This window comes from Cervus canadensis, chromosome 21 (genome assembly GCF_019320065.1).
Source record: "Cervus canadensis isolate Bull #8, Minnesota chromosome 21, ASM1932006v1, whole genome shotgun sequence".
Classification (NCBI taxonomy): domain Eukaryota; kingdom Metazoa; phylum Chordata; class Mammalia; order Artiodactyla; family Cervidae; genus Cervus; species Cervus canadensis.
Genome location: NC_057406.1, coordinates 10,706,322 through 10,732,352, shown reverse-complemented (window position 1 = coordinate 10,732,352; position 26,031 = coordinate 10,706,322). Strand labels below are relative to the sequence as shown.

At 52.2% G+C, this 26,031-nt stretch overlaps 1 protein-coding gene across 6 annotated transcripts; it reads right to left on the bottom strand.

The window, feature by feature from the left end:
* Positions 1-402: 402 nt before the first annotated feature.
* On the bottom strand, positions 403-25,060 carry ADA2 (adenosine deaminase 2). Of its 6 annotated transcripts, none has more exons than XM_043441182.1 (11): positions 24,942-25,060; positions 22,020-22,346; positions 20,296-20,521; positions 18,636-18,846; positions 13,067-13,117; positions 8,578-8,705; positions 7,234-7,324; positions 6,397-6,505; positions 3,406-3,563; positions 2,757-2,962; positions 403-2,550 (listed from the first exon to the last, which is right to left on the bottom strand). In XM_043441182.1, exons 2-11 carry the CDS (start codon positions 22,330-22,332, stop codon positions 2,451-2,453), a joined length of 1,593 nt encoding a protein of 530 aa, XP_043297117.1. In that variant the 5' UTR covers positions 22,333-22,346; positions 24,942-25,060; the 3' UTR covers positions 403-2,450. The 6 variants fall into 6 exon arrangements, with proteins under 6 accessions (XP_043297117.1, XP_043297119.1, XP_043297118.1 ...); XM_043441184.1 differs by having other exon boundaries at positions 2,757-2,959; XM_043441183.1 differs by lacking the exon at positions 24,942-25,060 and adding an exon at positions 24,702-24,824.
* Between the last annotated feature and the right edge of the window lie 971 nt (positions 25,061-26,031).

Below are 26,031 nucleotides of genomic sequence, written 5' to 3'. Positions count from 1 at the left end.
AGGTTCTCACTGGTGGGGAACAGAGGGATATGGGAGGGCTGAGGCTGGAATCAACCCTATGGTCTTTAATAGAATTGGAGATGTGGATATAGACCCATGTTTTTTTTTTTAAACAGATAAATTTGGAAACATAAAATGTACGTGTCTAAATATATATTGCATTCTAAAATATATAAATTGGGCTTCTTCAATGGCTCAGTGAGTAGAGAATCTGCCTGCAATCTTGAAGACACAGGAGACACGGGTTTGATCCCTGGGTCAGGAAGATCCCTTGAAGAAGGAATTGGCAATCCACTCCAGTATTCTTGCCTGGGAAATCCCGTGGACAGAGGAACCTGGTGGGATACAGTCCATGGGGTCCCAAAGAGTCAGATACGACTAAGTGACTAAATACACACATACATATATAAATTGTATTTATGTATATCTGATTATTTTTACACACATCAGTAGCAACAGGAACATCTAATGCCCAGATCAAGGCTTCTAAATATTATTCTCTATGAAAAAGAACCAGAGCTCTTTGGAGAAATGGTTGATCTTCAGCCACAGACATGGAAAGTGTAAAGTGAACCTAAAACATTTTGTTGTGTCAGAAAGCAAATAAGTGCTCAAAGAATAGAAGGAATTTATCCAAGAGTCTCAGGAGCCAGCTTAACAGAGTTCCTGTGACCACGTCTACAAAAGTTGGGCATCAAAATAAATAACAATTGTCACAGATTATAATCCACTGATAGCCAAAATCCATGAGCCATAGTGGTAATCAACCAATTGATCAATGAGAAGAAGTTCTTCTTACAGAAGAATGGCAGCTAATAAATATAGAAGAAATGGTAGAACCAGAAAAATCACTATGTGGTGATTTTATCTTCCAGACATTTTCTATGTCATCTTTTGTGTCCTTCCGCTAATGTGACCTGGACCATCTTCCATCAGAAGGCAGGGTCTCTACCCCCTCCTCTTGAAACTGAGGGTGTTCAGCCTAGAGAGATTCGACCCAGGGTAGCCAAAATGATAATAAAAGAGTTTTTAAAAGGAATTTGACCTCAGTCTAAGAAATATAGACTCCTGGAGTTCAAATCAGAAAAAGGTGTTTTGTGAACAGGAGCTTCTGCTACAGATTTCCTGAAACAGCATGCTCCCTTCCAACTGTGCACCATGATTTTGTTTATAAGAATTCGATTAACACAGGTTAGAAGATCAGCATGTCAGGGCCCCTCAGAAAGTCCCAGAAGGTGTGTATGAAACCAGCTTTCCCTTCTCTGCCAGCAGCAACCTGGTGAGTTCAGGTCTGGCCCTACTGGTGTTTCTGGTCCTCTGCTTGGACTCTGCCTGTTTAACAGGAAAGAAGGCACCACAGCTGGTTTGTTTTCCCAAATCAGAGACCCTACACTCCTGGGAGACCCCTGTGACCATGGAAACATGCTACCAAAGCCCATTCTGCTATGGTCTGTTGTCACCATTAATTGAATCAAAGTCAGCTGAACTGGGACCTGTATGCCCCACCGTGGGACTGGTGAAGGCTGTGAGTCAAAAGGTCTTCGAGAATATCTGACTCCCTCTGGGAACCAGCCTGTGGGTGAAGACTCCAGTCAAGCAGTCTGTCCAGCATCAGGAGCCTGGGCCCAGGGGGAGGTCCTGCGGGCTCCATGCAGGGGACGGGGGATAAGAAGAAGACTCACATCGCTGGGCCTTGTAAGGAAGGCATTGGTTCTCCTTCACACCCAGGGCCCAGCAAGGCCAGGCTGGCTCCTTGCCCTCTTTCTCCCAAGGGCCGGGCTGGGAGACGTATCTGACCCAGCTCAGCATGACAGGGCACAGGCATTCTTGCAACATGATGTTTATTGAGGGCCAACCAGGCAAGGGGCAGGCTAGGCTCCTGGCTCACAGTGGACGTGAACCGGCCACGAGTGCCTGTGCAGCTGAAGGTCTGGGGGAGGGAGGCCGCTCAGAAATAAATCCATAATGACACATCGGGTGAAGTCATGAGGGAGCGAGCAAGGTGCCCCAAGGGACAAGTCTTTCTGAGACAAGGACCTGAAACGAAGCCTGAGGGTGACAGGAGGCAGCAGACGGAAGTGGGGAGAAAGAGCATTCCCGGCAGAGAGAGCCAGGAGGGGCCCAAGGCCAGAGGCCAGTGTGCTCGGGCGCCTGGGTTGGGACAACATGGGAGGGACCCCTGTTCATAGGATGCTGGGAGCCCAGTAGGGGCTTGTAGGGGGTGAGTTCTAAGTGCTCTGAATTGTCACAGTGGAGTACTCTGGTTTAATTTAACTTTAAACAGTCACTGCTCTGGGGAAAATGAGCAGGAGAGGGCAAAGGGAAGAGGAAGATGAGTTAGGGGCTCATGTGAATCAGGCCAGAGTCACAGCGGCCTGATGGACAAACGGAGGTGACTTCCCTGGATTCTGGACCATTGGGAGGAGGGAGGCAGAGGTGGAGCTGTCCCCTCACTTGGGGCCCCTGGCCAGCCCAGCTACAAACTTCTGCCACCTCTCCGCCCAGGTATCCATGGCAGACTTCTTCTCCGTCTCTGACAGGGCGCTGTATCTGTAGGGGCGGGGGGGCAGGATGCCCAGGTCAGCCTGGGGAGGGAGCGGGAGGGGACCTCGGGTGCTGGCAGGGCTCCATGTCCCCAGTCCGAGAGCAGTAAAGCGTAAGAGGCAGAGAAGCTCACGGGAACCTTCTGGACCTCTGCCCACACCTCAGAGCGGTGGACTTAGGCGGTGGTGGAGTGGTTCACGCGGCAGACTCACCTGATGGAGTTGATGGCCAGCTGCTTGAGCGTCCTCAGGTCGGCCGACATCCCGCCGATGCCCATGAAGGCCTCATAGAAATCATAGGACAGGCCTTTGGCCCCAAAGGCCGCGGGGTCGTCTGAGCTAATCACCATGGGGTACCCGGCGGCCATCATGACGGCAGCGGGGTGGTTTCTCAGGTCAGACACCAGCCTCAGGACCTGCTTGGGCATAGACAAGCGTGGATCCTTGAGGACTCGTCACGAGGGAGGTGAGACCGTGAGCAGGATCGGGCCCTTCTCTCCCTGTGACTGTTCCGAGCATCAGGACAGCTCTGGGCAAAGTCCTGATGCAGGAAGAGCCAGTCCTACTCAACCATCTCGTCTCCGCTGGCCCAGCTTGAGCTGCCGTCCTGAGCACAGAGCCCCGAGGAGCCATGTGGCAGTGGAGGATCCCACATTCCCCGCTGCGTGCCCCCCAGGGCACCTTTAGCTCTGTCTACAACTTCGCCCACGGTCCTGCCCCACTGGGGACCCTCATTACCTGGAACGGTTTAGGCAAAGGCCATTCCTAAATAACTTCATGAATGCTAGTGAGAGAGAGAGTGTGGAGGGACACAAGGGCGTCTTGGAGTGACCACAGGGAGGGAGGCTGGGGAGGCCGGTACCTGGTTGGAGATGGGACAGACTTCGATGGGGATGTTCTTCTTCCAGGCTTCAGCCAAGACTGCCGGGTGCTTGCTCAAAGCAAATCCATGGCCAATCCGGGTCGAGTTCAGTATCACGGCATCCAGAAGATTTCTGTCTACGGAAGTTCCCTCCCAATCTGGGAATAGAGAGGGGTCTTCAGTAGGATGGATAGGACTCCAGACCTTCGGCAGGTGAAGACCCCAGAGTTCCCAGGCAGGAAAAGGAAGAGAAATGAACATTAACACAAATGTGCACACACTTTTCCTTCTGACAACGCTGCCGGAGTGGGTACGGCCCGCCTGTATGTATCTGTGTGTGTGTGTGTGTGTGTGTGTGTGTGTGTGTGTGTAACAGGTGAGGAAGCGGAAACCTACACAGGCTTTATAGGCTGAGGGAAGGTCCTCAGGTAGAGAGCAGAAAAAGTGGGTTTCAAGTCTTGGTCTGCTTGACCCACAGTCCGTATTTTCTTTTTTTTTTTTTTTTTTTTTTGACTGAACCAGATGGCACGCAAGATCTAAATCTCCATTAACTGATCAAGGATCAAACCTGCAGTGGAAGCACAGACCGCCCCCCAACCACTGGACCACCGGGGAATTCCCTGCCCCCGTTTTCCCCATATTCTTTCTTTACATCTTATGTTTGTTTTTAGAAACTGTTTTCTTGGAATTTTATGTGTAAGATCTTTACAATGTGCTGCAGACTCTGTCACTATAATGACTTGTATTAATGTGCACTTACTTTAATTTCCATCTTTAACAAAACTCCTGGGACAACCCATGGCAAGGTAGCCGCAGCCAGCAGGAACCAGCCACCCCACTGGACCTTCCCGCTGGCAGGGCCTCCTGGTTAGAGGTGAGAAGACCGTTCTGACTCCGCCAGCCTCCCCAGCAGCCTGGGATGGGGTGGGGGACTCCTGCAGCTCCCCGCCCCACCATTCAGGGAGATGCCCTGGAGGGAACAACTATTTTTTGGCTTCACTGGATGTAGTCACACCCGGATGTGACACAGATAGTGATATCTGTGAACAAATGGGGAGAGATCCCAGGCCCAGGAGGACAGCAAGGTTGATTACGGTGAACGGTCACAACAGACCTGAATGTGGGTCCTACTGGGTGTGTAGGCCCCATTGCTGGACGCCGAAAGCATCCTAACTGACCCACATGTGAACTATGAAAATGCCACATTTCTCTTGGGAACGAAGCCCAAGAATTCCCATTGCTGGTGAGGGCATGTACTTTAGGTGAATTTTCACTGGTTCCCTAACACTTTCTTTTCAAAGATGTTTTCTTTTTTTTTTAATAAAGGTGCATGCTAGGTCGCTTCAGTTGTGTTTGACTCTTTGCGAACTCATGGACTGTAGCCCATCAGGCCTCTCTGTTCATGGGATTTTCCAGGCAAGACTACTGGAGGGAGCTGCCATGCCTTCCTCTAGGGGATCTTCCCTACCCAGGAATCAAACACTGGTCTCCTGCATTGCAGGTGAATTCTTTACCTACTAAGACACCTGGATTTTGTTCAGTCGCTCAGTTGTGTCAAACTTTTTGCAACCTCCATGGACTGCAGCACACCAGGCTTCCCTGTCCTTCCCTATCTCCCAGACTTTGCTTAAACTCACATCCATCGAGTCAGTGATGCCATCCAACCATCTCATTCTCTGTTGAAGCCTTCTCTTCCTATCCTCAATCTTTCCCAGCATAAGGGTCTTTTCCAATGAGTCCACTCTTCACATCAGGCAGCCAAAGTATTGGAGCCTCCTGGGAAGCCCATTAGATATTCAAGTCCTGGCAAAATCCTTTCCTAGGACCATGTCCTGGGATTGAATTGATTTCAGAGATGATTATGGTTTCCCAACCAAATCTCAGGGACTTCAAGCCTAACAAATGCCACGGCCCCTGCCCCGCCCTGAGTCATCCCAGCTTCCCATCCCTCACAAACCATTCTTTACATCTCCTAGAATAGCTTTGATCTAAATTGGCTCCAAATGGACTTGAAATGTCCAGAAAAGGAGATAAATGTGCAGGAACCCTTGCTTTGGAGCTGGTGTGAGATGCCAGGTTTCAGCCTGGCTGTGAAATCCTGACTCTACCCTTGGCTCCTTGGTCCTCTCAGGTGGCCGGACCCTTGGGTGTTCTGAGGCGTGTGGGGATAGGGTGCAGCAGATCTAAGCCCCCCATATCTTCCCCGGGATCTGACGTTGCAGCCATGACCTGCTGCTTCCGCTGAGGGTTTACACGTTTTGAGGAGCGTCTGGAGGCTAAGCAATGACCAGTGAGACCACAGACAGAGCTTTGAGGGGCAGAGACCTGGCAAGGCGGATGTCGGTTCAGAAACAAGGGCAGCCAGGCTGCTTGAGTAGAGGTGGGCCCCCTCACCCTGGTGGGTGCAGACTAAGGTCCCCCACCTCAGCCTGATGGACGTGGACAGGCAGCCCCCCTTCAGCCTGGTGGGTGTGGACAGGCAGCTCCCCCAGGCTGGTGGGAGTCGACAGCACCCCCCCACCCAGCCTGGTGGGGGTGGACAGTGACTCCCAGTCACAGAACTGGCCTGTTGGTCCCTCTCCCCCCACCTCCCAGGGTGTGACTTTGCACATGAGTCCACCTCCAAAGCAGGGTTCGCTCGTTATGAAATTGACATCATCAGAAAGGGTTCCCAGCTTCTTCTGGTGGACCAGTCACCCTGTTTGGCTGGAGCCTCAGGCTCCTCGCCTGCAGATGGGGGTGGGGTGCGCTCCTGGCAGGACCAGGTAAGAGCCACGGGTAGGGGATGTGAAGCGCGGCTGCCCCAGCACCACCGTGCCCCCTTCTCTGGGCACTGCTATCAGCACAGGCTCAGCAATGTGCGGGAAGCGGACATGCACTGTGAGCTGCCGTAGGGCTGTCCCTCCACCGGCCGGGGTCCTGTCTGTGGCCTCGGAGATGTTGAGGGGTCCCTGCCCGTCAGCCCTGTGCCCGGCGGTGTCGCAGGCTCACCGGTCTCTCCCGCGTGGAAGAAGTAAGGCAGGTGAACGCCCCGCGAGGCTGGAATCATCAAAGCCTCCCTGTAGTCGTACAGGGTGTGGCCCGTGTCCTCGCGCCCCACCTGCAGGACAGAGCGGGCACGTGGGGCACCTGCCGGCCCCCTGCCTCACCTTGCTGGAGTGCCCTGCCACCATTGCCACGGCCTCTGTCGTGGCCGTAAAGAGAGACCAGTAGCAGGACTGGGGAAGAAAAGAGGGCTGTGTGGCTCTGATATAACCACCCACCCTATTTTGGGGAGGCTGGATCCTGTGAGCAGCCCTCAAGGACCCCAGGAGGACACCCTGGTCCAGAGAAAACAAGCCCTCAAGATCTGCTCCGGGGCCCCGATGGGTCTGAGAGCAAGAGCGTGAGCTCTCTTGGGTAAGACATGCAGATTCCAGAAACAGGGTTCAGATGCATCTAGCTGGTTACACTAACTTAGCTTCTTCATAAGATTTAAGAAATTGTCACCTGGATGACCCGGCTGTTATTTAGGGGAGAGGGGAGTTGGGGGGGGGGGGCGACACCACCCAAGGATGTGCTGGAATCCCGGACAGAGCTCCCCAAGGCCCAGCCACATCTCAGCTTCCAGACACCCCTGGGCTGCAGGCTGAAGAGCCAGGTGTCATGCCCAGTGTGGGGACTGGGGAGTGGGGACAGCCTCTCCTCATGGCCCTTCCTGTTCAGGAACTACCCTTTCCAGCCTTCTTCTGACCTCTTCTGCTCTCCCTTCACCCCCCAAGACCCCAAGGGAGGGTGTCAACAGTGCCCCTCAGCCCTTCCCCGGGGGCTTCGCTCTGGGCCCATTACCAGGTCAAACCCCGCCACTATCCCAGGGAACTTGGCACGAAGATCCATGGCTGTCTGGATGGATTTCTTGATGAGGGACTCATTTTTGGTTCTGCGGGAGAGACAGAGAGAAGCACGGGTATCAGCTCCCAAGTGGACGGCCGACCACGTCCGGGGCTCCCAGCTGCTGTGTCTCAAACCCTCGGCACAACTGCACATAACCCTACCCCATCCAGGCTGCTGAGTCCCTCTTAAACACAGACATTTTGCCCAAATCCACTCCCGTCAAGGAGTCTGGCTGCACCAGAGGGACCCAAGTCTCTGGAAAGCCAGTGGGGTAGGGGTCCACAGGGCAGGTTTTACTTGTCTGCATTTGGATGAAGAAAAGTGGCCGTGATCGAAACTTGCCCTGTGTCCCTGAGAGATGGTCCTGGAAATGTCCAGCTCTCTGCTCTCTGGGCACCTGTGAAATGCCGTGGCCACCCAATCCCTGTGGGGCACATGGGCCTGTCCCCTGATTCAGTCAAAAAGGCCAGAGTGTTCCAGAACCAGATGACCAGGCTGCCTCATCTCCCCCGAAGCTCTCTCCTTTCCAGCCCAGGCCAGGAACCAGGCAAGAGCATCGCCACAGGAGCACCAAGAGAAAAGGCGCAGGCCTGTGATGGGGGAAGGTGTTGGCCCACCCACTCCGATCCCTACCCCTGCGCCCCCCACACCTGCCCGTCCCTCCCTGCACCCACGCAGCTGGCACTGAAGCCCTGCCCTGGAGCTCCTGCCACCAGCCCCCAGGGAGCCTTCACCACCCACTACTGCCAGCTGCACCCTGGCCCACCAGCTCCAGTGGCCCCAGGTCTCACCGGGAGGGGAGGGGCTCCAGGGAGGTCTGTTTGCTGAGGGGCGGCTGCCCCTCCCCAGCCCTCCAGCTGGACACGGCACAGTCTATCCAGACTGACTGCCCCTCAGCAAGAGGGAGACTCTTCCTTGGTAAAGTCAGGTGAATTGTTATAGGCTTTCTGCACTTGCTTAGAGCCAGGGTGGGTCTGTCTTCGCAGTGCTTGAGCTTGCCATACATATGGGGCCGCTGTGAGGCAGAACCCGGCCACCAATTGAAACAAAACCATTGGAACAATTCAGGGAAAAACACTAACCCCATAACTGACCACCCAGGCCAGGGTAGGTCATATCCTGGACTTCCATGGCACATGGAGCCCATGGTGCTTGGGCCCTGAGGGTCTCTGCCCCTGGCGACAGCCTCCCTGACCTTCCTCACCCTTTTCTCCTCCTGTCCCATCCCCTCCCATCCCCGTGGCTCTGCCCACAGCCTGTCCTCCCAGTTCCTCCAGGCTCAGCTTCACTCACTCTCACCTGTGATCCGAAAAAATGAGTTTGATTCCAATAAACCCAGGATGCGTTTTTGCAAAATTATGAGCCACTTCTTCGTAAGTCCTCACCAACCACTCTCGGCTGTAGACCGTCCCGTCCAGTTCATACACCTGTGAGGGAAGCAGGGTTCCAGCCAGACGTCAGAGGTGAACAAGGCAGAACTTCATTCCCAACTGCCAACAATCTCCAAAGCCTGGTTGACGGCCTCTGAGGTTGACCAGAAGTCCCAGCCCTCAATGGGCTGAGGCTCTTGGTACTGTAAGGCTGGGGTGTCTGCTTCTCATTCAAACCTGGGTCCTTCCACCTAGAATAGTGTCTGGCAAGCAACTGGTACTCAGGAAGTGTTTGTGCAGCAAATGAGCAGCAGGCCAGCTGAGGACAGGATGCCAGCCAGAAAGAGTGGTCTGAAGACCCTCTTCATCTCCCCACTCTCCCACCCCGAGGCGGGGGACCCTGAGGTAACCGAGCCACTAGGGACACCAAGGTGACATGGCCACAGGCAGAGTGGGAAGATGCAGGGATGCACAGTAGGTTTGACAGAGTTAAAAAAACACAGTGGAGAAGAGCAGGCCTTTTGCTTCTTCATCTCTGGGGGTCCTGAAGAGTAATTAGACTGTGCCACCCCCAAACCTGTCACTTTTTGCAGGACTATTTTGAACTAAAGGCAAATAGGAAGCTCAAAGGCAAACAGATCTCCGTGCCCACCCGTCTGCCTCAGAGCAAGACGTATATTTCTGTCTGGAAGGTATCGCCTTCCAGCTCCTATTCCAGAAGGAGAGACACCCACGCTTACCAGCAGAGACAGAAACGGGCACCAGAGTGGGTTTGAACAAACAAACCTGACAAAATAGCCCCTATCTTCTTTTAGTTCCCCCATACACTGACCATCCCACAAGTTGCTACTCCTAGAAGCCAAACCCCCTTTCCTTTGTCTTACTGCTTCTCCACAATTTATCACCATTTGTTAAAATAGTATATCAGAACCTGGTATACCCACTTCTTTGGGTCTTCACTTCTTTTCCATGAAGGTGTCCATGCACATAAAGTTAAAACATTAACATCAAATAAAATTGCTATGCCTTTTCTCCTGTTAATGTGGCTATTGCAAATTTAATTTGCAGTCCCCAAGAACAGAACACTGTGGTGTGACTAAGCCCAAGTGCTGCAACTACTGAAGCCTGAATGCCTAAAGCTTGTGCTCTGCAACAAGAGAAGCCACCGCATTGAGAAGCCCACGAACCGCAACTAGAGTAACTTCCACTCTCAGCAACTAGAGAGTAAGCCCGAGGAGCAACAAAGACCCAGCACCGCCAAAACTAAATAAATAAATACAATTTATTAAAGTGAAGTGATTTAGCAAAAGGGTTTCAAAAAAAAAATGTTGGCCTCAGGGACTTTCCTGGCAGTCTAGAGGTTAAGACTTCGTCTTCCAATGCAGAGAGTGAACGGATGATAGATCCCTGGTCAGGGAACTAAGATCCCACATGCCTTGTGGCCCAAAAACCAAACCAAAACATAAAACAGAAGCAATGTTGAAACAAATTCAATTAAAGCTTTAAAAATGGTCCACATCAAAAAAAAAAAAAAACCACATTGGATTCAATTCAGATTATGGCAAGCCTTAACTATAGTTTAATTAAGGAACTGTATTTGTGGGGAAGTTATTCAAACTACATACAACTTTCATAAACCAGTGTAAGATTATGAAATTTCCATTGTCTATGATATCATGCATTGGAGAAGGAGATAGCAACCCACTGCAGTGTTCTTGCCTGGAGAATCCCAGCGATGGCGGATCCTGGTGGTCTGCCGTCTATGGGGTTGCACAGAGTCGGACACGACTGGAGCGACTTAGCAGCAGCAGCATGATATCATGGAATTAGAGAATGTGAAGTTGAAGGAAAAAAGGGACGTTTGGAGTCAGAGTTGCTCGAGGGCACACAATCCATTTGTGTCAAACCAGAAACTAGGACCCAGAGGTTCTGACTGGAGACACAGCCAGCTTTCACCTGGAGAGCCTGACTCTCTGGAGCTTCTCCTGTTCACTAGGCATTTTTGCTCTGTCAGCTGGGTCTCATTTTAGAGACGAAGAACCCTGCTGGCTCAGATGGTAAAGAATCTGCCTGCAATGCAGGAGATCCGAATTCGATCCCTAGAATTCAGCAATGGTGTGAAACACGGTCACTGCAAGAAATTGTATTTATTTATTTATTTTTGGCAGTGCTGGGTCTGTTGCTGTGTGGGCATTTCTCTAGTTGCTGAGAGTGGGAGCTACTCTCTAGTTGCGATGTGTGGGCTTCTTATGGAGGTAGCTTCTCTTGTTGCAGAGCACAGGCTCTAGGGATCTGGAAGGGATCAAAACTTCGAATCCCTAGGGTCAGGACGATCTCCTGGAGGAGGAAATGACAACCCACTCCAGTATTCTTGCTGGAGAATCCCATGGACAGAGGAGCCCGATGGGCTATAGTCCATAGAGTCGCAAACAGTCAGACACGACTGCAGAGACATAGTACACATGCTCCACCAGTACACATTTTAGAGATGAGGATTTTGAGGTTTAGAAAGGGTAAGAAACTTGCTCCTGCTCCCAGGCTGGAGTGGGGGGTGGGGATGGCTAAGTTTACTTGGAGGCATGGTGGGGGGTGGTCTCAAAGTCTCCAGCCACCCAGGGAGAAGAAAATGCCTGGGTCCTACCCCGGGTTAATTAAATCAGATTCCCTGGGTAGAAGCTGGTTTTTTCTTTAAAACTTGCCCAGGTGATTCTCCTGTATGTGCCTCTAGGTTTCACAGTCTTGTGAGGAGCACAGTCACAGAATAACACCGTAGAAGGTGCTGCCCTCAGGATTCCCTAGAGCAGCAGCAATAACTTGAAACATGGTCACTACAGCAAAAGCCAGGTTGAGTTCCTAGAGAAGGAGTCTGCTGAGAATCCATGACAAAACCCCGGGGGTGGATAGGGGGAGCACTAGGACCGCTGGTCACACCAGTGACAGCATCCAAGAAGGTATCTGGGAACGACCATCCTGGGCTCCCAGGCTTGTCCCCCCCCCCGGCCCCCCGCCCGACCGCTAGACCGCCCACGGGTCAGGGCCAACCAGGCAAGCTCCTGAGGATAAACCCCTGGGAGCTCCACTTGGAAGGCTGGCCCGATCCAGTCAGAGTCTCCGATTCTGGCCATGGGGGCGGGGATGGGGTCCGGGGAGATCAGACCCGCCTAGCAACTGTTGCTAAGGACGAGTGGCCTTTGTGATGGAGCATTAGTGACACAATAGGAGGCTGGGCCGGCAGCCTAGTCCATCAAGCCTCGTCCCAGACCCTGAATTAGCCCCACGAGCAGGGAGGGGAGGCCGGGGCTCAGAAGAGAATTCCAGGGCAGACGTCTGGATTGGTAATGTGCCGATAGCTCCCCTACTCTGGGGAATGGGGGCGTCAGCCCGAAACTCTCCATGGCAAGGGGCCTTTGTTCCGGGGTCAGGCCAGAACCATGGGCAGATCCCATCCCCCTGGGCCTCCACCTTCTAGGAATCCTGGCTGGGTCCGGAGGGGGTGGCGAGAGAGGGGAGCTGAGCAGCTCCCCAGGGGAGACCCCGGAGCCAGTTGTCCCCAGGGGGCGTGACAAGAGGGGAAGGGGGTGAGGAAGCCGACCCTCCATGCAATTCCTCAGCAACTTCCCCAGATGCCTGCCACGGGCTCAGACCCTCTCTCCCTGCCATCTCTCCCCTCTTCCCCTCCCCACCGGAGCCCAAGGCCCCTCCCCGTGTGGAGGCCTCCCTCCCACTCCCTACTACTGAGAAAGCCGGCAGGATGTGACCGCAGGAAGCGACCCCCGGGCCAGACTCCCTCAGGGAGCACCTCTTGAGACGTGATGTGGACCCGAAAGTCTCAAAGCCCAGTCCCTGCTCACTGCCCACGTGGCCTGGGCCAGACCCCTCGACCCTTCCCCACCTCATTCCCACGGGTGTAACTGCAGGTTGTGAGGCTCAGATGAGACGGTGCAGATGAAGCACTTGAAAAGGTCTCAAAGTGTGGTCTGGGTCAGAGAGCCTGAATCAGAACCTCAGGGTGGCGGTGGAGGTGGCTGGCTAATTAAATGGGCTGCTTCCTGGCCCCACTCAAGACCCCAGATTTGGGATCCTGGTAGGTCAGAAGCCAAAGAGCACCTCCAAATTAGTCCCGTGTACACCCACCACTCCTGAGTGTGATGACCACTCCTGGGGCTTCTGGAGGGCCTGGGTAGGGGGAGGTGGTCTGGAATGACTCATAGGCTAACTGGGGATCCAGAGCTGGGAGGAAGCCAGTTCCAAGAAGGGGGAGGGGGAGGCGGGGCTTAAGCCAGACTCCAGAGGAGGATGGACTGGAGGTGGGGAGCCAAGGCTAGGGGAGAGATGGGATTTCAGGGCAAACTGGGAATGATGGTTCTGGGAGATGCCCTGTCCTCCGCCCTGCACAGGCCAGCCCTAGGCGAGCTCACCTCTTTCCAAAATTCTTCTCCTAGTGGAAGGTGGACTGGACCCTCTCTTTTCTGTTGAAAGGAACATTTGTACTTATTGACTCTGCTCACAAGGCTGGCAAAGGTTCTCCTGGGGGCAAGGTCAGTCCCACTCCCACTTCCCAAGAATAAGAAATAGGAACAAAAGTCTGTACTCAGCATTAAACCGTCAAACAAACACCAGATTCTGGTAGAGATGCCCACCCTCACCTGGGATGACCTGGAGGAGGATGAACACACCCAAGGGAAAGGCGGCCAGTACAGGACGCACAGGAGAGTAGAGACCTGGAGGGTGGGGGAAGGGGTCCTGACTCAAGAATGACTGGTTCTCAGGGCAGGATCAGCTTCCACCACAGGGCCTGCCAACCGAGCAAGTCACTCTAGGGCAACAGAGTCCCTTTAGGGATTCCACCCAGGATTTAAAAATGTATCAGATTCTGAAGAAGAAAAATATCAGATAGTTTGGCTTCAGTAGAAGTTAAGATTTGCCTTCAGACTTCCCTGGTGGTCCAGTAGTTGAGAATCCTTGTCAATGCAGTGGACATGGGTTCGATCCCTGGTCCAGGAAGATTTCATGTTCCGTGAGGCAACTAAGCCCTGTGCCGCAGCCACTGGGCCCAAACTCTAGAGGTCGGGCTCTGCAATAAGAGAACCCACCATGATGAGAGGTGCTTGCATTGCAAATTAGAGGGTAGCACCTACTCACCACACCTAGAGAAAGCCCACTTCTGGCAAAAAGACTTAATACAGCCAAAAATAAATACATAGAAAGTTTAAAAAAAGATTTGCCTTCAACCCAAGGCAATAGAAAAAATAAATAAATAATACCTAATCAAACTTACAAGGTTTTCACAGCAAAGGATATCATTAAAAAAAAATGAAAAGACAACCTATGGAATAGGAGAAAATATTTGCAAATGATGCAATAGATAAGGCTTAATTTCCAAAATATGCAAATGGCTCATATAATCCAGCAAGAAAAAAACTATAGAAAAATAAGCAGATGACCATAATAGACATTTCCCCAAAGAAGACATACAGATGGCCAGAAGGCACATGAAAAGATGCTCAACATCAAAAAAAAAAAAAAAAAGACGCTCAACATCACTCATTATTAGAGAAATGCAAATGAAAACCGCAATGAGGTATCACCTCACATCAATCAGAAAGGCTATCATTAAAAAGTCTACAAATAATAAATGCTGGAGAGGATATGGAGAAAAGGGAATCTTCTTACACTGTTGGTGGGAATGTAAGTTGGTACAGCCACCATGGAGAACAGCATGGAGGTTGCTCAAAAAACTGAAAATAGCTACCATATGATCCTACAATTGCCCTCCTGGGCATATATCAGACAAAACTAATTTGGAAAGATACATACACCCTTATGTTCATAGCAGCATTACTTACAATTGCCCAGATTGGAAGAAACCTAAATGCCCATCGACAGACGAATGGATAAAGAAGATGTGGTGTATATATACAATGGAATATTGCTCAGCTGTTAAAAAGAATGAAATAATGCCATTTGCAGCACCTGGATATAACTAGAGACTTATCATACTAAGTAAAGTGAGTCAGAAAGAGAAACATCAGATGATATCGCTTATATGTAGAATCTAAAATGTGACACAAACTATCTACAAAACTAAAACAGACTCACAGACGTAGAGATCAGACCTGTGGTTGCTAAGGAGGGTTGAGAAGAAAAGCAAAGGGCTGGGACTTTGGGATTAGCAGATGTAAATTATTATTTATAGGATGGATAAACAACAAGATCCTACTGTATAGCACAGGGAACTATATTCAATCTCCTAGGATAAACTATGGTGGAAATGAGTATTTAAAAAAGAATGTATGTGCGTAAAATGCAGTCACTTCACTGCAACATAGAGCAGAACAACACTGCAAATCAACTATATTTCAATTTAAAAGAAACAGATTTGCCTTCAAGACAGAATTTACCAATCAGGAAGCCTACGTGTCTGGTCTAGTTGGCAATTTTCTCTTAAAACTGTATTCTGACTTTCTTGTGCATATATCTGTCACTTACGACTTTGGTCAATGTGTGTCAGTCTCTGGAGCCCTTTTACTTCTGGGTGTACAAACAGTAGAATTTCTGAGCCTACAAAGACTATGGCATTTGGTAACAAGACTGAAATACTGCTGTCCTTGGAGTCAGTCCCCGAGGCCTTGGTTGACTCAGTAATTTGGATGAACGTGGGCAGACAGTCTGGAAACTGTCAGCTGGACACCACAGCCATTCCCATCAAATACTCGCCCCAACATTCTGACCTTTATAACTTTGTCTACCCTCACACCCCTAGTCAGATCCACTAGTGGCTTTGGTGCAGCAACTCATGGGGCCCCTCCCCCGACGTTGAGGCGTCGGGGGAACTTCCCTCCACTCTTCTTTGCAAAAGGCTTTGGGTCCCTGGCCAGGGATCCAGCCCAGAGACCCAAGCCTTACTGTCAATCTTTAACTTGGTTAAACAGCCTCTGTTGCCCCTGGTGATCGTGGATTGGCTTACTGGCTATCATCTCTGCATTCTGGCTTTTAAATTTCTCCAAACTGGGGTAAAGAGGGGGAGGACTTGTTTGGGGCCCTTTCTTGTTGGGTAAACTCGTAGGAGGTCCCTTTAGCCCACCCAACCTTAGGGAGTGCTGTATCAAAACCTGCTTTAATCCCATCAATGTCCACTGTTAGCATCCCATTTCTTAACAGCCATCTGAAGTTTCCCACGCTGCTGTGACCAGTCCTGTGGTCCCCCAGTGACCCTTTACAATTGTCCACCTTGTTGGGAAGAGTCCATAACAGCTCCCCTCTTCCCCTTTCCTTTCTCCAGGGCCCCCACTGGCTTGCTAATTAACAGATCGTCTTTATCAGCATCTGAAAGACCCATTCCATTCTGCTTCTCAAACCATTCTGTGTGTTTGAATTAAGGTTACATTTCTTTGTATCCACCTTTTGGTCTTAACATTGGTACCAATAAGACAGGTGTTTGCAAAGAGAGGTCGCTAAAATATCTACCAATTTAGAAGTTTCTCCAGTTCAAAGTGTCTGCCATGGAGAGTAGGATCTTAACACAAACACACACCAATCAGGCTTTCCGTGGCTTAACCACGAACAAGAGGTGTTACAGGAGAGGGCAAAGAACACGGCCACACCAGATCCAGAGAGTTGGCGCCCCAAGATGGTCTGAGAAAGCAAAGACTGTAGTGAAGGCTGAGATGACAGAAGCCCCCATGGACGGGGACCCCTTGTGACAAACCCTCCTAGGAGCCAGCACGATTGTGTGCTTCCCACCATCAGTGACAGCCAAGAATCCCACTGGATCTGACTGGCCACCAAATGCCCCGTGCCTGCATCTTCTGGATGATAGGACCAGGGCGAGTTTTCTCACTGGTCCTGAGGCCAAACTCTCAAAACAGAACAAGAAAAAAGGAAAAGGCATCATGCCAAAGGTTTTCCTCCTTATGACACAACAGACAGAGACACAGGAAAACAGACACCATCTCTGGGAGGAAAAGGATTAACAAGCCCAGAGCTCTACCAACTTTACCATCCCAGAAGCTCTAAACCCCAGGAACCAGCTCCACAAATATTTTCTCCTGCTGACCTAATTTTAGAAATGAGAAAAAAGACTCTTACCGCTCCTGCTTCCAAAAACGCTGCAGGCAGAGATCCGGGGACTGACTGATGGATAAGGGTTCTCACCTTCTGCCAGGGTTTCTGGGCTGTGGCAGCCTGGGGCCACCTAGGCAACTGGCCAGCTGTCAAGGAGGGGGGAGGGGGGAGGGCAGGTGGGGTGGGGACTGGGGGGGATGGGGTAGATGGGGAGCGGGGGTGGCATTTCTCTCTAGGTTCTTCTGGCTGGTCTAAGGATTAAGCTGACATGAGACAGATTAACAGGAGAAAATGAAGCACAAGCTTCATAACAACTGTACATGGGAGAGACGCAGGAAGAGGGAGCCACTCACCCAAATGGCTGAAGCTCTCGCCTTAAATACCTCTTCAGCTCAAAAGACAAAGAGGGAGTTGGGGGTGGGGGTTTGGGACTTCAAAGGGGAGGAAAGCAATTCACCAGGTGATAAACAGCAAGTGTTTGGTGAATACATGTTTTCTGGGCCCACAGGGACAAGGGACAGAGAGGACTCTGGTTTCAAGCCCTGAAGTCTCTGTACCACACCTGCGGTATTCTCTGCAGAGACTGGTGACAGCTCTATTCTGGGAATGGGCCCTTCATCTAGGTTCTTTAAGAACTTAGAGGAGGACTTCCCTGGTGGTGCAGTGGGTAAGATTCTACTTGCCAACGCAGGAGACACGGGTCTCTCTTCCCTGGTCTGGGAATATTCCACACACCGTGAAGCAACTAAGTCCATCCATCACAACTACTGAGCCTCTGCTCTAGAGCCCAGGAGCCTCAGCCACTGAAGCCCGCGCACCTACAGCCTGTGTCCACAACAAGAGAAGCCACCGCAATGAGAAGCCCTCACACCACAATGAAAGATCGCTTCTGTTCACCGCAACTGGAGAAAAACCCAGCCAGCAACGAAGACCCAGTGCAACCAAAAATAGGTAAATAAATAAAAGTACTATTTTTTACTTAGAGGGAAGGTCAAAGGCTCTTCCTGAGTCCTATGGGCCTTGACTGTTTCTGCTCAAAATAACCCACAGGCCAAGGGACAACTTGAGGGTGAGCCGCTCCCCTGCACTACTAAGCATTCACACTCCTGTGAGTCCCCCAGAGGGAGTCAGTCAGTACCTAGGACACCCCAACCCCGCCGCCCCCCAGAAGTCCTCTTCCAAGACCCACCAGGAGCATCCTCTCTCAGCCATACTTGGCTCCCCTGGGCTCCTCATAGGACGCCCACTCTGCCCCCAACCTGGACCCGAGACACCCCAGCAAAGCTGAGGTCGGTCCAGCTCATGCACCTGAGACTCTGTCACCCTTTTCCACTGGCCAACATTCAAGGTCCTACTCAGCGATTTTCTTTTTAATACTTTAACACTTTGGGATATTTTTGGACTCCTCCTAATCTTTTCCATTCCTTTCCCTTTGACCTTCCTTCCTCAAAGTCAAATCAGACATCTCTATTGCCCACAGAAGAGACCAACCTCCAGGGACTTCCCAGCCCCCACTCTACATGCAACCAGACCCGTGTACCAGATGGCTCAGCGTCCCTGCACTGAGGTCGCCATCCTGCAGCACGCTTTGACAGGAAAGCAGGCGGTCGAGGACGTCCAGGCTCGAGGCACTGCCCAGAGTGCAGGTAGGTGTCCAGGCACCAGCAGGCCCCGAGTGTCTGGGGGCGCTGGGACGTGGGGGTCAGGGGGGAAGGGAGGTGATGGGCAGTGAGGGCTAGCCCAGTGCGTTCCAGGGCTCCGTGCTCACACGGCCCCTGGACAGGCGCCAGACCCCCGGGGGTGAAGCCGGGGCTTGGTGCTGCGGGGCACCAGGGTGGGGAGCCAGTGTCACTCGGTCACTCTGTCACTCTGCAGGGTGACAGCAGAGCCTGGCCCAAGCAGAGGTGAGCAGAGGTTGCTCACCGGGTACAGTGACGCTCTGATCTCCAGGTAGAGCACGTTGTCCTGATAGAACTCCTCCAGGCCCTGGGACAGGTAGTCCCGGAACACCGGTGCATACCTCACCAGGTCCCCCATCACGAAGAAGATGGTCTTGAACTTGGCCCAGATCGCATCCTGGTCTGTGTAAGTCACGTGGGGGTTCTCGGTCATCAGAGTGAGATTTCTCAGCAGGCTGTCAGGACACAGAGGGTGTGGGGAGGCGTGCCACAGGCCATCACCCCGGCCCTTGCTCCGGTGGAGGCCCCCCACCCTGGGACCTGCACTTGCTCCCCAGGAGACAGCAGGCAGGACACACACCCACCCACCCCAGCCAGGCCCACCTGTTGCCTTCCGCCTCTCAGCCAGGCTGACCCCACAGAACGAACATCCCAGGTCAAGCTCTCCTTGGAAGGTTTCGTGCACTGAATTGCATCCCCCAAATTCATATGTTGAACCCTAATCCCCAGTGTGACTGTGTGTGGAGATGGGGCCTTTCAGGAGCTGGTGGTGGTGGCTTCCCAGCTGGCTCAGTGGTAAAGAATCTGCCTGCCAATGCAGGAGACACAGGAGTTGAGGGTTTGATCCCTGGGTCCGGAAGATCCTTGGAGGAGGAAATGGCAACCCACTCTAGTATTCTTGCCCAGAGAATCACGTGGACAGAGGAGCCTGGCGGGCTGCAGTCCATGGGGCTGCAGAGTCAGACAACTGTGTAACTAAAACCACCAGCACCAAGGGCAGAGAGCTGCATGAACAAGGCCAGCATCCGAGACCCTAGGGTTGCACAGAGAGTGAGAAGACAGCTGGCCATCAGCCCAGGAAAGGGGCCTCCGAGAAACCTGCCCACACCTCGATCTCGGAGTTCCAGCTCCAAGAACTGTGAGAAAATACATTTCTCTCCTTTAAGCCACCATCTCTGGCATCCCACTGGGGCAGCCCCAGCAAGCTCACACTTGAGGTCTGATGGAAATGACTGTGGGCTTGGCAGCCCAGGACATGAGTAACTTCCCTGTTCAGCCATTCATTCATCAGCTGTGTGGCCATGAACAACCTCCTTACCCAGGCTGAGCAGCATTTTCTTACTCATAAAGGAAGCAGTTCCAGAAAGCCCTCTGTAGATGATTCTCTGATTAGAAGAGTTATAGTAATTCTTCATAGGTCTGTTAGGAAGCTGCTCATTATGTTTTCAGGCTATCTCGTCCACCTGGGACCCTCTCGGCTCTGAGAGCCAGGAATTTCCTGGTCTCTACCTTTGCTGACGGAGAAGGCATTGGCACCCCACTCCAGTACTCTTGCCTGGAAAATCCCATGGATGGAGGAGCCTGGTAGGCTGCCATCTATGGGGTCACACAGAGTCGGACACGACTGAAGTGACTTAGCAGCAGTAGCAGCAGCACCCTTGCTGAGGGTCCAGACACAGCAGCAGAGTTGCTGATCAAATCAGGTCTACACGTACCAGGAGTTTGCTTTGGATGGGAAAGGCGTGGAACACTGTGGTGAAGCAAAGCATCCTGTACAGTTAAGAAAAAAGCCGCCTGATTTTTTTAAGGTCAGGTGTTTCTTGAAAGGTCTGTTGCACGGGGACACCTTATGCCACCCCCACCCATGAAGGTGCGAGACAAGCTCTTTGCAAACCAACACCCACCTGTTGTCAAACTCCGAGACGTTATGCAGCCCCTTCCGAAACTTCTCCAGCAAAACCCACTGGGGACATTCTGCCGGCTTCGGGGTAGGGGGAGTCGGATGAGCAAATCTGAACTGCGGGATCCCCCTCCGGGTGAAGCAAAAATAGCAGTGGGGCCTGTACGTGGCATTTTTCACCAACCAATCCGGGCTGGTGATGCTGAAGTCATGGACGTGAAGGGCGGCCCCTGAGGGGGAGAGTGGGTGGGCGGGGTTTCTACAGGGTGAAGTTCTTGGGAACCCAGGGCCCTTTCCCTCTGCGGCTCAGAGCTGGCCACAGCCTCCTGGTTCCCTGACTCCCTCCCTCACCAGGAGGGATCCTGGGTGGTCTCATTCAAGAGGCAGCAGGCAGGTTTGGAGTTGGAAGACCGGCTTCCAGCTCCTGTCAGGAGCCTGACCTCCAAACAAGTCCTCAAGTGGCCCAGTGTCATGTGAGGGGGTTTAAGAAAGAGGAGCCCCACCTGCCCCCTGGCCTGTCTGCCCAGGATCCTGGAGTCCCCCAGCGAGTTCCCCATTACCCCATCCGCTGCCTGCCAGCTCCCTGCTTCCTGCCAGCATCGAGCAGCTTCCTCCAGACCTCACCCTGACTTGAGGCTCAGTGTCCACCTCCTCTGCTCTCCGGCCTTGATGCTCACCCCATGACAGGTGTCCCACTGTATGAGCTCTGCCATGTTCCCCACCTAAACAGTGAGGCTACCTTACCGACCTCACAGTTTTTACATTGTTTAATCTCTACAATACTAAAAAAAAAAAAAAAAGGACAGAAAAATCCTTACAAGCTGCAAAGTGCAATTTATGTGTTCACAGTGACGACACATTTCTGTACTAGTCTCAGCTACAAACTGGCACTTGCCATCTACCTCTACAAGGATTAAATTATGAGCTGCTGCAGCTGCTGGCCTTCAACACCCCTGAAAGGAGTTCAGGGTGGAGAGCAGAAACGAGGCCCTCTGTGCTCTAGGAAAAACTGGCTGGACAGTTTTCTGATAGTTGGATATTTTCAGGAGATGAGCTTATGAACCCACTTCTTGCATCTCCACATATCTAGAAAAGCACTGAAATCCTTTAGGGAGACATCTGTTCTTCGTGACTAACAGTAATCTACACACAACTAGCAAAAACCTGCAAAAAATGTGTGCTTGATTGTAGGAACTCCCCTTCACCAAAATCACATATGTGCTGACCTCCCCCCTGCCCCCACCGCCACCTCTTTGGGGCAGTTTCTCAGAATTATCTGAGATGCTATAGTCTTCATTTTGCCCAAATAAAACTTAATTCACAACACTCAGGTCATGCATTTTTTCCCAGTGGATGCTCGCAATGAACTACAAGAAATATTGTTTGTCCAGGATGTATCCTGTTTGGTAACTTGGCCCCTGGAAAGGCTAGAAGAGCATATGAAAGGAGGGATGAGGTTCTTGTGGGGGACAACTTGCAAGCCCACCAGGGATGCCCGGTGACACCCAGGCCTCCTCCCTGTCTGTCTGACACTGAGTCCCCTCAGAGCCGGGGTTTTGGTTTCCAGGGTGGACAGAAGCCATGTGGACCCCCGCCCCCTGTCCACCAGGGAGAAGGAGCACACAGGACCCCCATGGAGTTTGCGCTCCACTAGAAGAGAAACCACCAGATGCAATTTAGTTCCTCCAAGTCCCCAGGGCCCCAGAACCCTCCCCTCCAGGCACCTACCTTTAGGCATCTTCTTCAGGATGTTAAACACCTCACTTTTCTCAATGAGGTTCTTGGCTTGGAAGAAGTGCATGCTGGGCAGGATGCTCCCCTTACTCAAGGCCTTATGCATCTCAGCCTCCTTGAGGGCCTTGAGCCTCTGGTTGGCCAGCTCCTCCTCCTGAGTCAGCACCAACTGCCCCCCAATCCGCATCATCTTCTCTCTTGTCAACAGCTGGTTTCGCATGTCATCTCCGGACATGGATGTGGCCGGGCAAAAAGAAGACACAATCACGGCCAGCAGCAGGGAGGGCAGGGCCAGCCGCCCCGACATTGATGCTGGGATGCCTGGAAGAGGAGATCACTCAGCTGTAGACTTGAGGTGGGGAGGGGGCAGAAAACTACAGATCTAAGTGTTGAAGCTGGAGGAGGTTCAGTAGATTACCAGGAGGCAGCATACAAAAAACTCTTCTCCGAGACCCTGGAGAAGAGATCCCTGAAGATGGGCAAGGACAGTCTCCCCACACAAACACTCGTCATGAAGCTCCCAGATGGGAGCTCGTCCTTGACGAGCCCTGCTCACATTCAGAGGAAGACACCATAGACTGTCTGGGTTTTACTTTCAAATATAACCCTGGTGGTTCAGCTAGTAAAGAGTCCACCTGAAATGCAGGAGACCCCGGTTCCATTCCTGGGTCAGGAAGATCCCCTGAAGAAGGGATAGGCTACCCACTCCAGTATTCTTGGGCTTCCCTGGTGGCTCAGCTGGTAAAGAGTCCACCTGCAATGCAAGAAACCCTGGTTCGATCCCTGGGTCAGGAAGATCCCCTAGAGAAGGGAAGAGTAACCCATTCCAATATTCTGGCTTGGAGAATTCCATGGAATGTATAGTCCGTGGGGTCGCAAAGAGTTGGACACGACTGAGCGACTTTCACTTAGTAACCAGAGAGCAGAAGGTCACAAGGCTTGTGAAGAAAGCCACAACATGAGAAAGGAACTAAAAAAACAGCCCAGACAAGGAACTAGCACAGAAAAATAAAAAGAAGTCCAGAAGAACCATGGTTAACCTCCTTACAGGAACGAGAAAACATGCTTCTATGAAACAGGCAAAGCACAGTGTGAAAAATACACAAAACAGGAAAGAGCTTTCAGAAATTAAAAGCAGGAGTACTGAAATTTAAAACCTTTACCAGCAATATTAAATGATGGAAATGAAGAGAAGATTTAAGAAAGCAGGACAAAAACAGGAGCGAAGAAAAGAAGAATATTGGGTTCAGGAAACCAACACCCAAAAAAACACATTTCAGAAGGAAAAAGAAACAATAGACGGGAGGAAAAAGGGAATAAATAATATAAGAAATTGTCCCAGGGGCTCCCCTGGCAGCCTAGTGGTTAAGTCTTCATTTCCCAATAATATCCCACATGCTGCATAGCCAAAAAATCAAAACACACAACAGAAAGAGTATTGTAACAAATTCAGTAAAGACCTTGAAAAAATATTGAAAAAAAAAGAAATTGTCCCAGATCTGAAGATCTGCCCCGCTGAGTGTGCAAGACTTGCTGAGCATGCAGCAAGTATCAACGGCGATATCTCAGAAACTGAGCACTGATGCTTCCGGCAGCTCCCAAAGAGCAGCTGGCCTGGGTGGCCAGTGAGCAGGGGCTTGTGGGCAGAATCAAGGAACTCCCTGGTTGGATCTACCAGCAGCCCCTGACCTGGGCTGACTCCTGGAACCACATGAATGTGGAATTCCTAATGCACACTTGAGGGTATGCTCCTTTCTCTCAGGAAGTATCAAGGCTGTAAATGAGGAGACCCCAGGCCCAGCCCCAAATGAGCATGTCCTGGCGAGACGTCGGGCTCATCGCTTCATGTCTAAGGGCCTGTCTCCTCACTTGCAGCAAGGGTGAACTGGGTGAGACCAGTGCTTCTCAAAGTGGGAATCGTGTGTCAATTTTGTTCAAATGGAATAAAATACTTATAAGACGCCACGCTCCCCATGCAGGCAGCCTGGGTTCAATCCCTGGTCAGGGAACTAGATCCCACAGGCTGCAAGTGAGAGTTAGCATGCTGCAACTAAAGGACTGAGAGTTCAAATGCAGCAATAAAGATCCCAGGTGCCGCAACTATGACCAGATGCAGCCAGACAAATAAATAAATTAAATAGATTTTTTTTTAATTGAAAGTGTGATCATCATCAGGACACCTTGTCCAAGATCCTTTCCAGGGCTGGCTTTCGATTATTCAGTGGTTATATCAGACTCCAGCGTGGCAGGGCTGGACCTCAAATCTGAGAACTGGGCTTTGGGAAAATCCCTGCCCCTTCACCAGGTCCCCAGATCTCTCCCCAGATGACAGTGTTTGCCGAACCTGAAGTCTCCAGGCAGGGGACAGTGACACCATCCCTTACACACCACTACCCATCACAGAGCCGTCTTATCCCACCCACGTCCTCCACCCAGGACCCCACCTCTCGTCCCCTCTCCCCCAGTGACATTGAACAGGAGCCACCACCCCCAAACCTCCCACTCCGTCCTCTCCACGGACCCCACAGCATCCATGTGGCCAGCACCCAGGGCTCCTCCCAGCCGGCCAGACGGAAGTGTGTCCAGCGCTGGTCAGGAGCAGCCCAACCGAGCGGGACAAGAAGTCACCCCGTCCAGGTGCTCACTCATCTCCTCCCTCTGGGGCCTGGCACTTACGCTTTTAGAAGAAGGCGCAGAAAAATGCTACAAAAACAGCTTGTTTGCAGGCTAAGGAACTTGTGCATCTGTGAGCCTGAGTCACGAACTGGGACCTTGGCAAGTGGCGCAACCCCAGCTGCCCTGCCCCTCCCACCCCCAGGATCACCCCAAGGGCGGGCCCCCGCCCAGATGAGTCCCTACTGCCCCCAACCACCTACACGCCTCAGCCCCAAGCCCCACCCAAGGGACCCCAGTTACCTCGGGACAGCTCCAGAGACAGTGACTGCGGGTTCCGTTCCCACAAAGGCCCTTTGGAAACCGGGGCTCACAGTCTTTCACTTCCCTGGGGCAGGGTTTCACTTCCCTGCAGCCTGGGGGTGGGGTGTGGCCTGCTGCGTCTATGTGGGCACACATGTGTTTCTGTGTGTGTGAGCATCCATGTGAGAGCCATACAGGCCTGCGCTGTGTGTGTGTGTCATGTACAGTGTGCAGGTGGGTCACGCTCACTTGTGGGTAGGGTGTGAGTGGCTACCCCCCAGGCTGGAGGCACTCGAACCTGCTCATGAACGTTGGGAAGTGGTCCTCCTCAGAAATATGGGGTGAAGCGTGGGCCGACCCACTGGACAGTGGATGAAAAAGTAGAAGTGACAAAAGGTAGATGTTTGGGAATTCCCCTGTGGCCCAGAGGTTGGGACTCAGTGCTTCTACTGCCGAGGGCCTGGGTTCAGTCCCTGGTTGGGGAACTAGGATCCCACAGACTTCTAGTGCAGCCAAAAAAATAAATAAAAGTACATGTTTTCAGAGGAATCACGGGTGTGGGGCAGGGCAGTGGAGGGTGGCGGTGGGAGGTGGAGGGGCTGTGAGGAAGGGAGGTGGGAAGGGGCGTCCCTCCAGGAGGGAGGGCAGAGTAGACGCAGCACTGATGTGCTGAGGCTGCCGCCAGGCCTAGACCTGCACCAGCCCGAACATTCACAGCCTTGTGGCCTTGGCGGGTCATTTCAACAGTCCCAACCCAGTTTCCTGGACTGAGAGTGGAGGTCGGAGAAACAGCGCTGCGCAGGGTGCCGTGGGGGTCAGAGGGGAGGCCTGTGATGGGCCGGCTGTCCCGTGTGTTCCCGACACTGTCAGTGTCACTGTTGTCAGAGACAGGGCCGCTTGGAGTGCTGCAGTTCCTGGGGTCTGCGGCAGGAGAACCCTCTGTGGACAGTGGCCCAGGGGAAGTTCCCAGCTCAGACTAGATCGCCCAAGGCTGGTTCATGCAGGTGGGCAGAGATGGGGAACAGGGCTGTCTCTGACTCAAAACAAAACCCAGAAAACGCTGAGAACCAATCCACAATTAGGATTACTT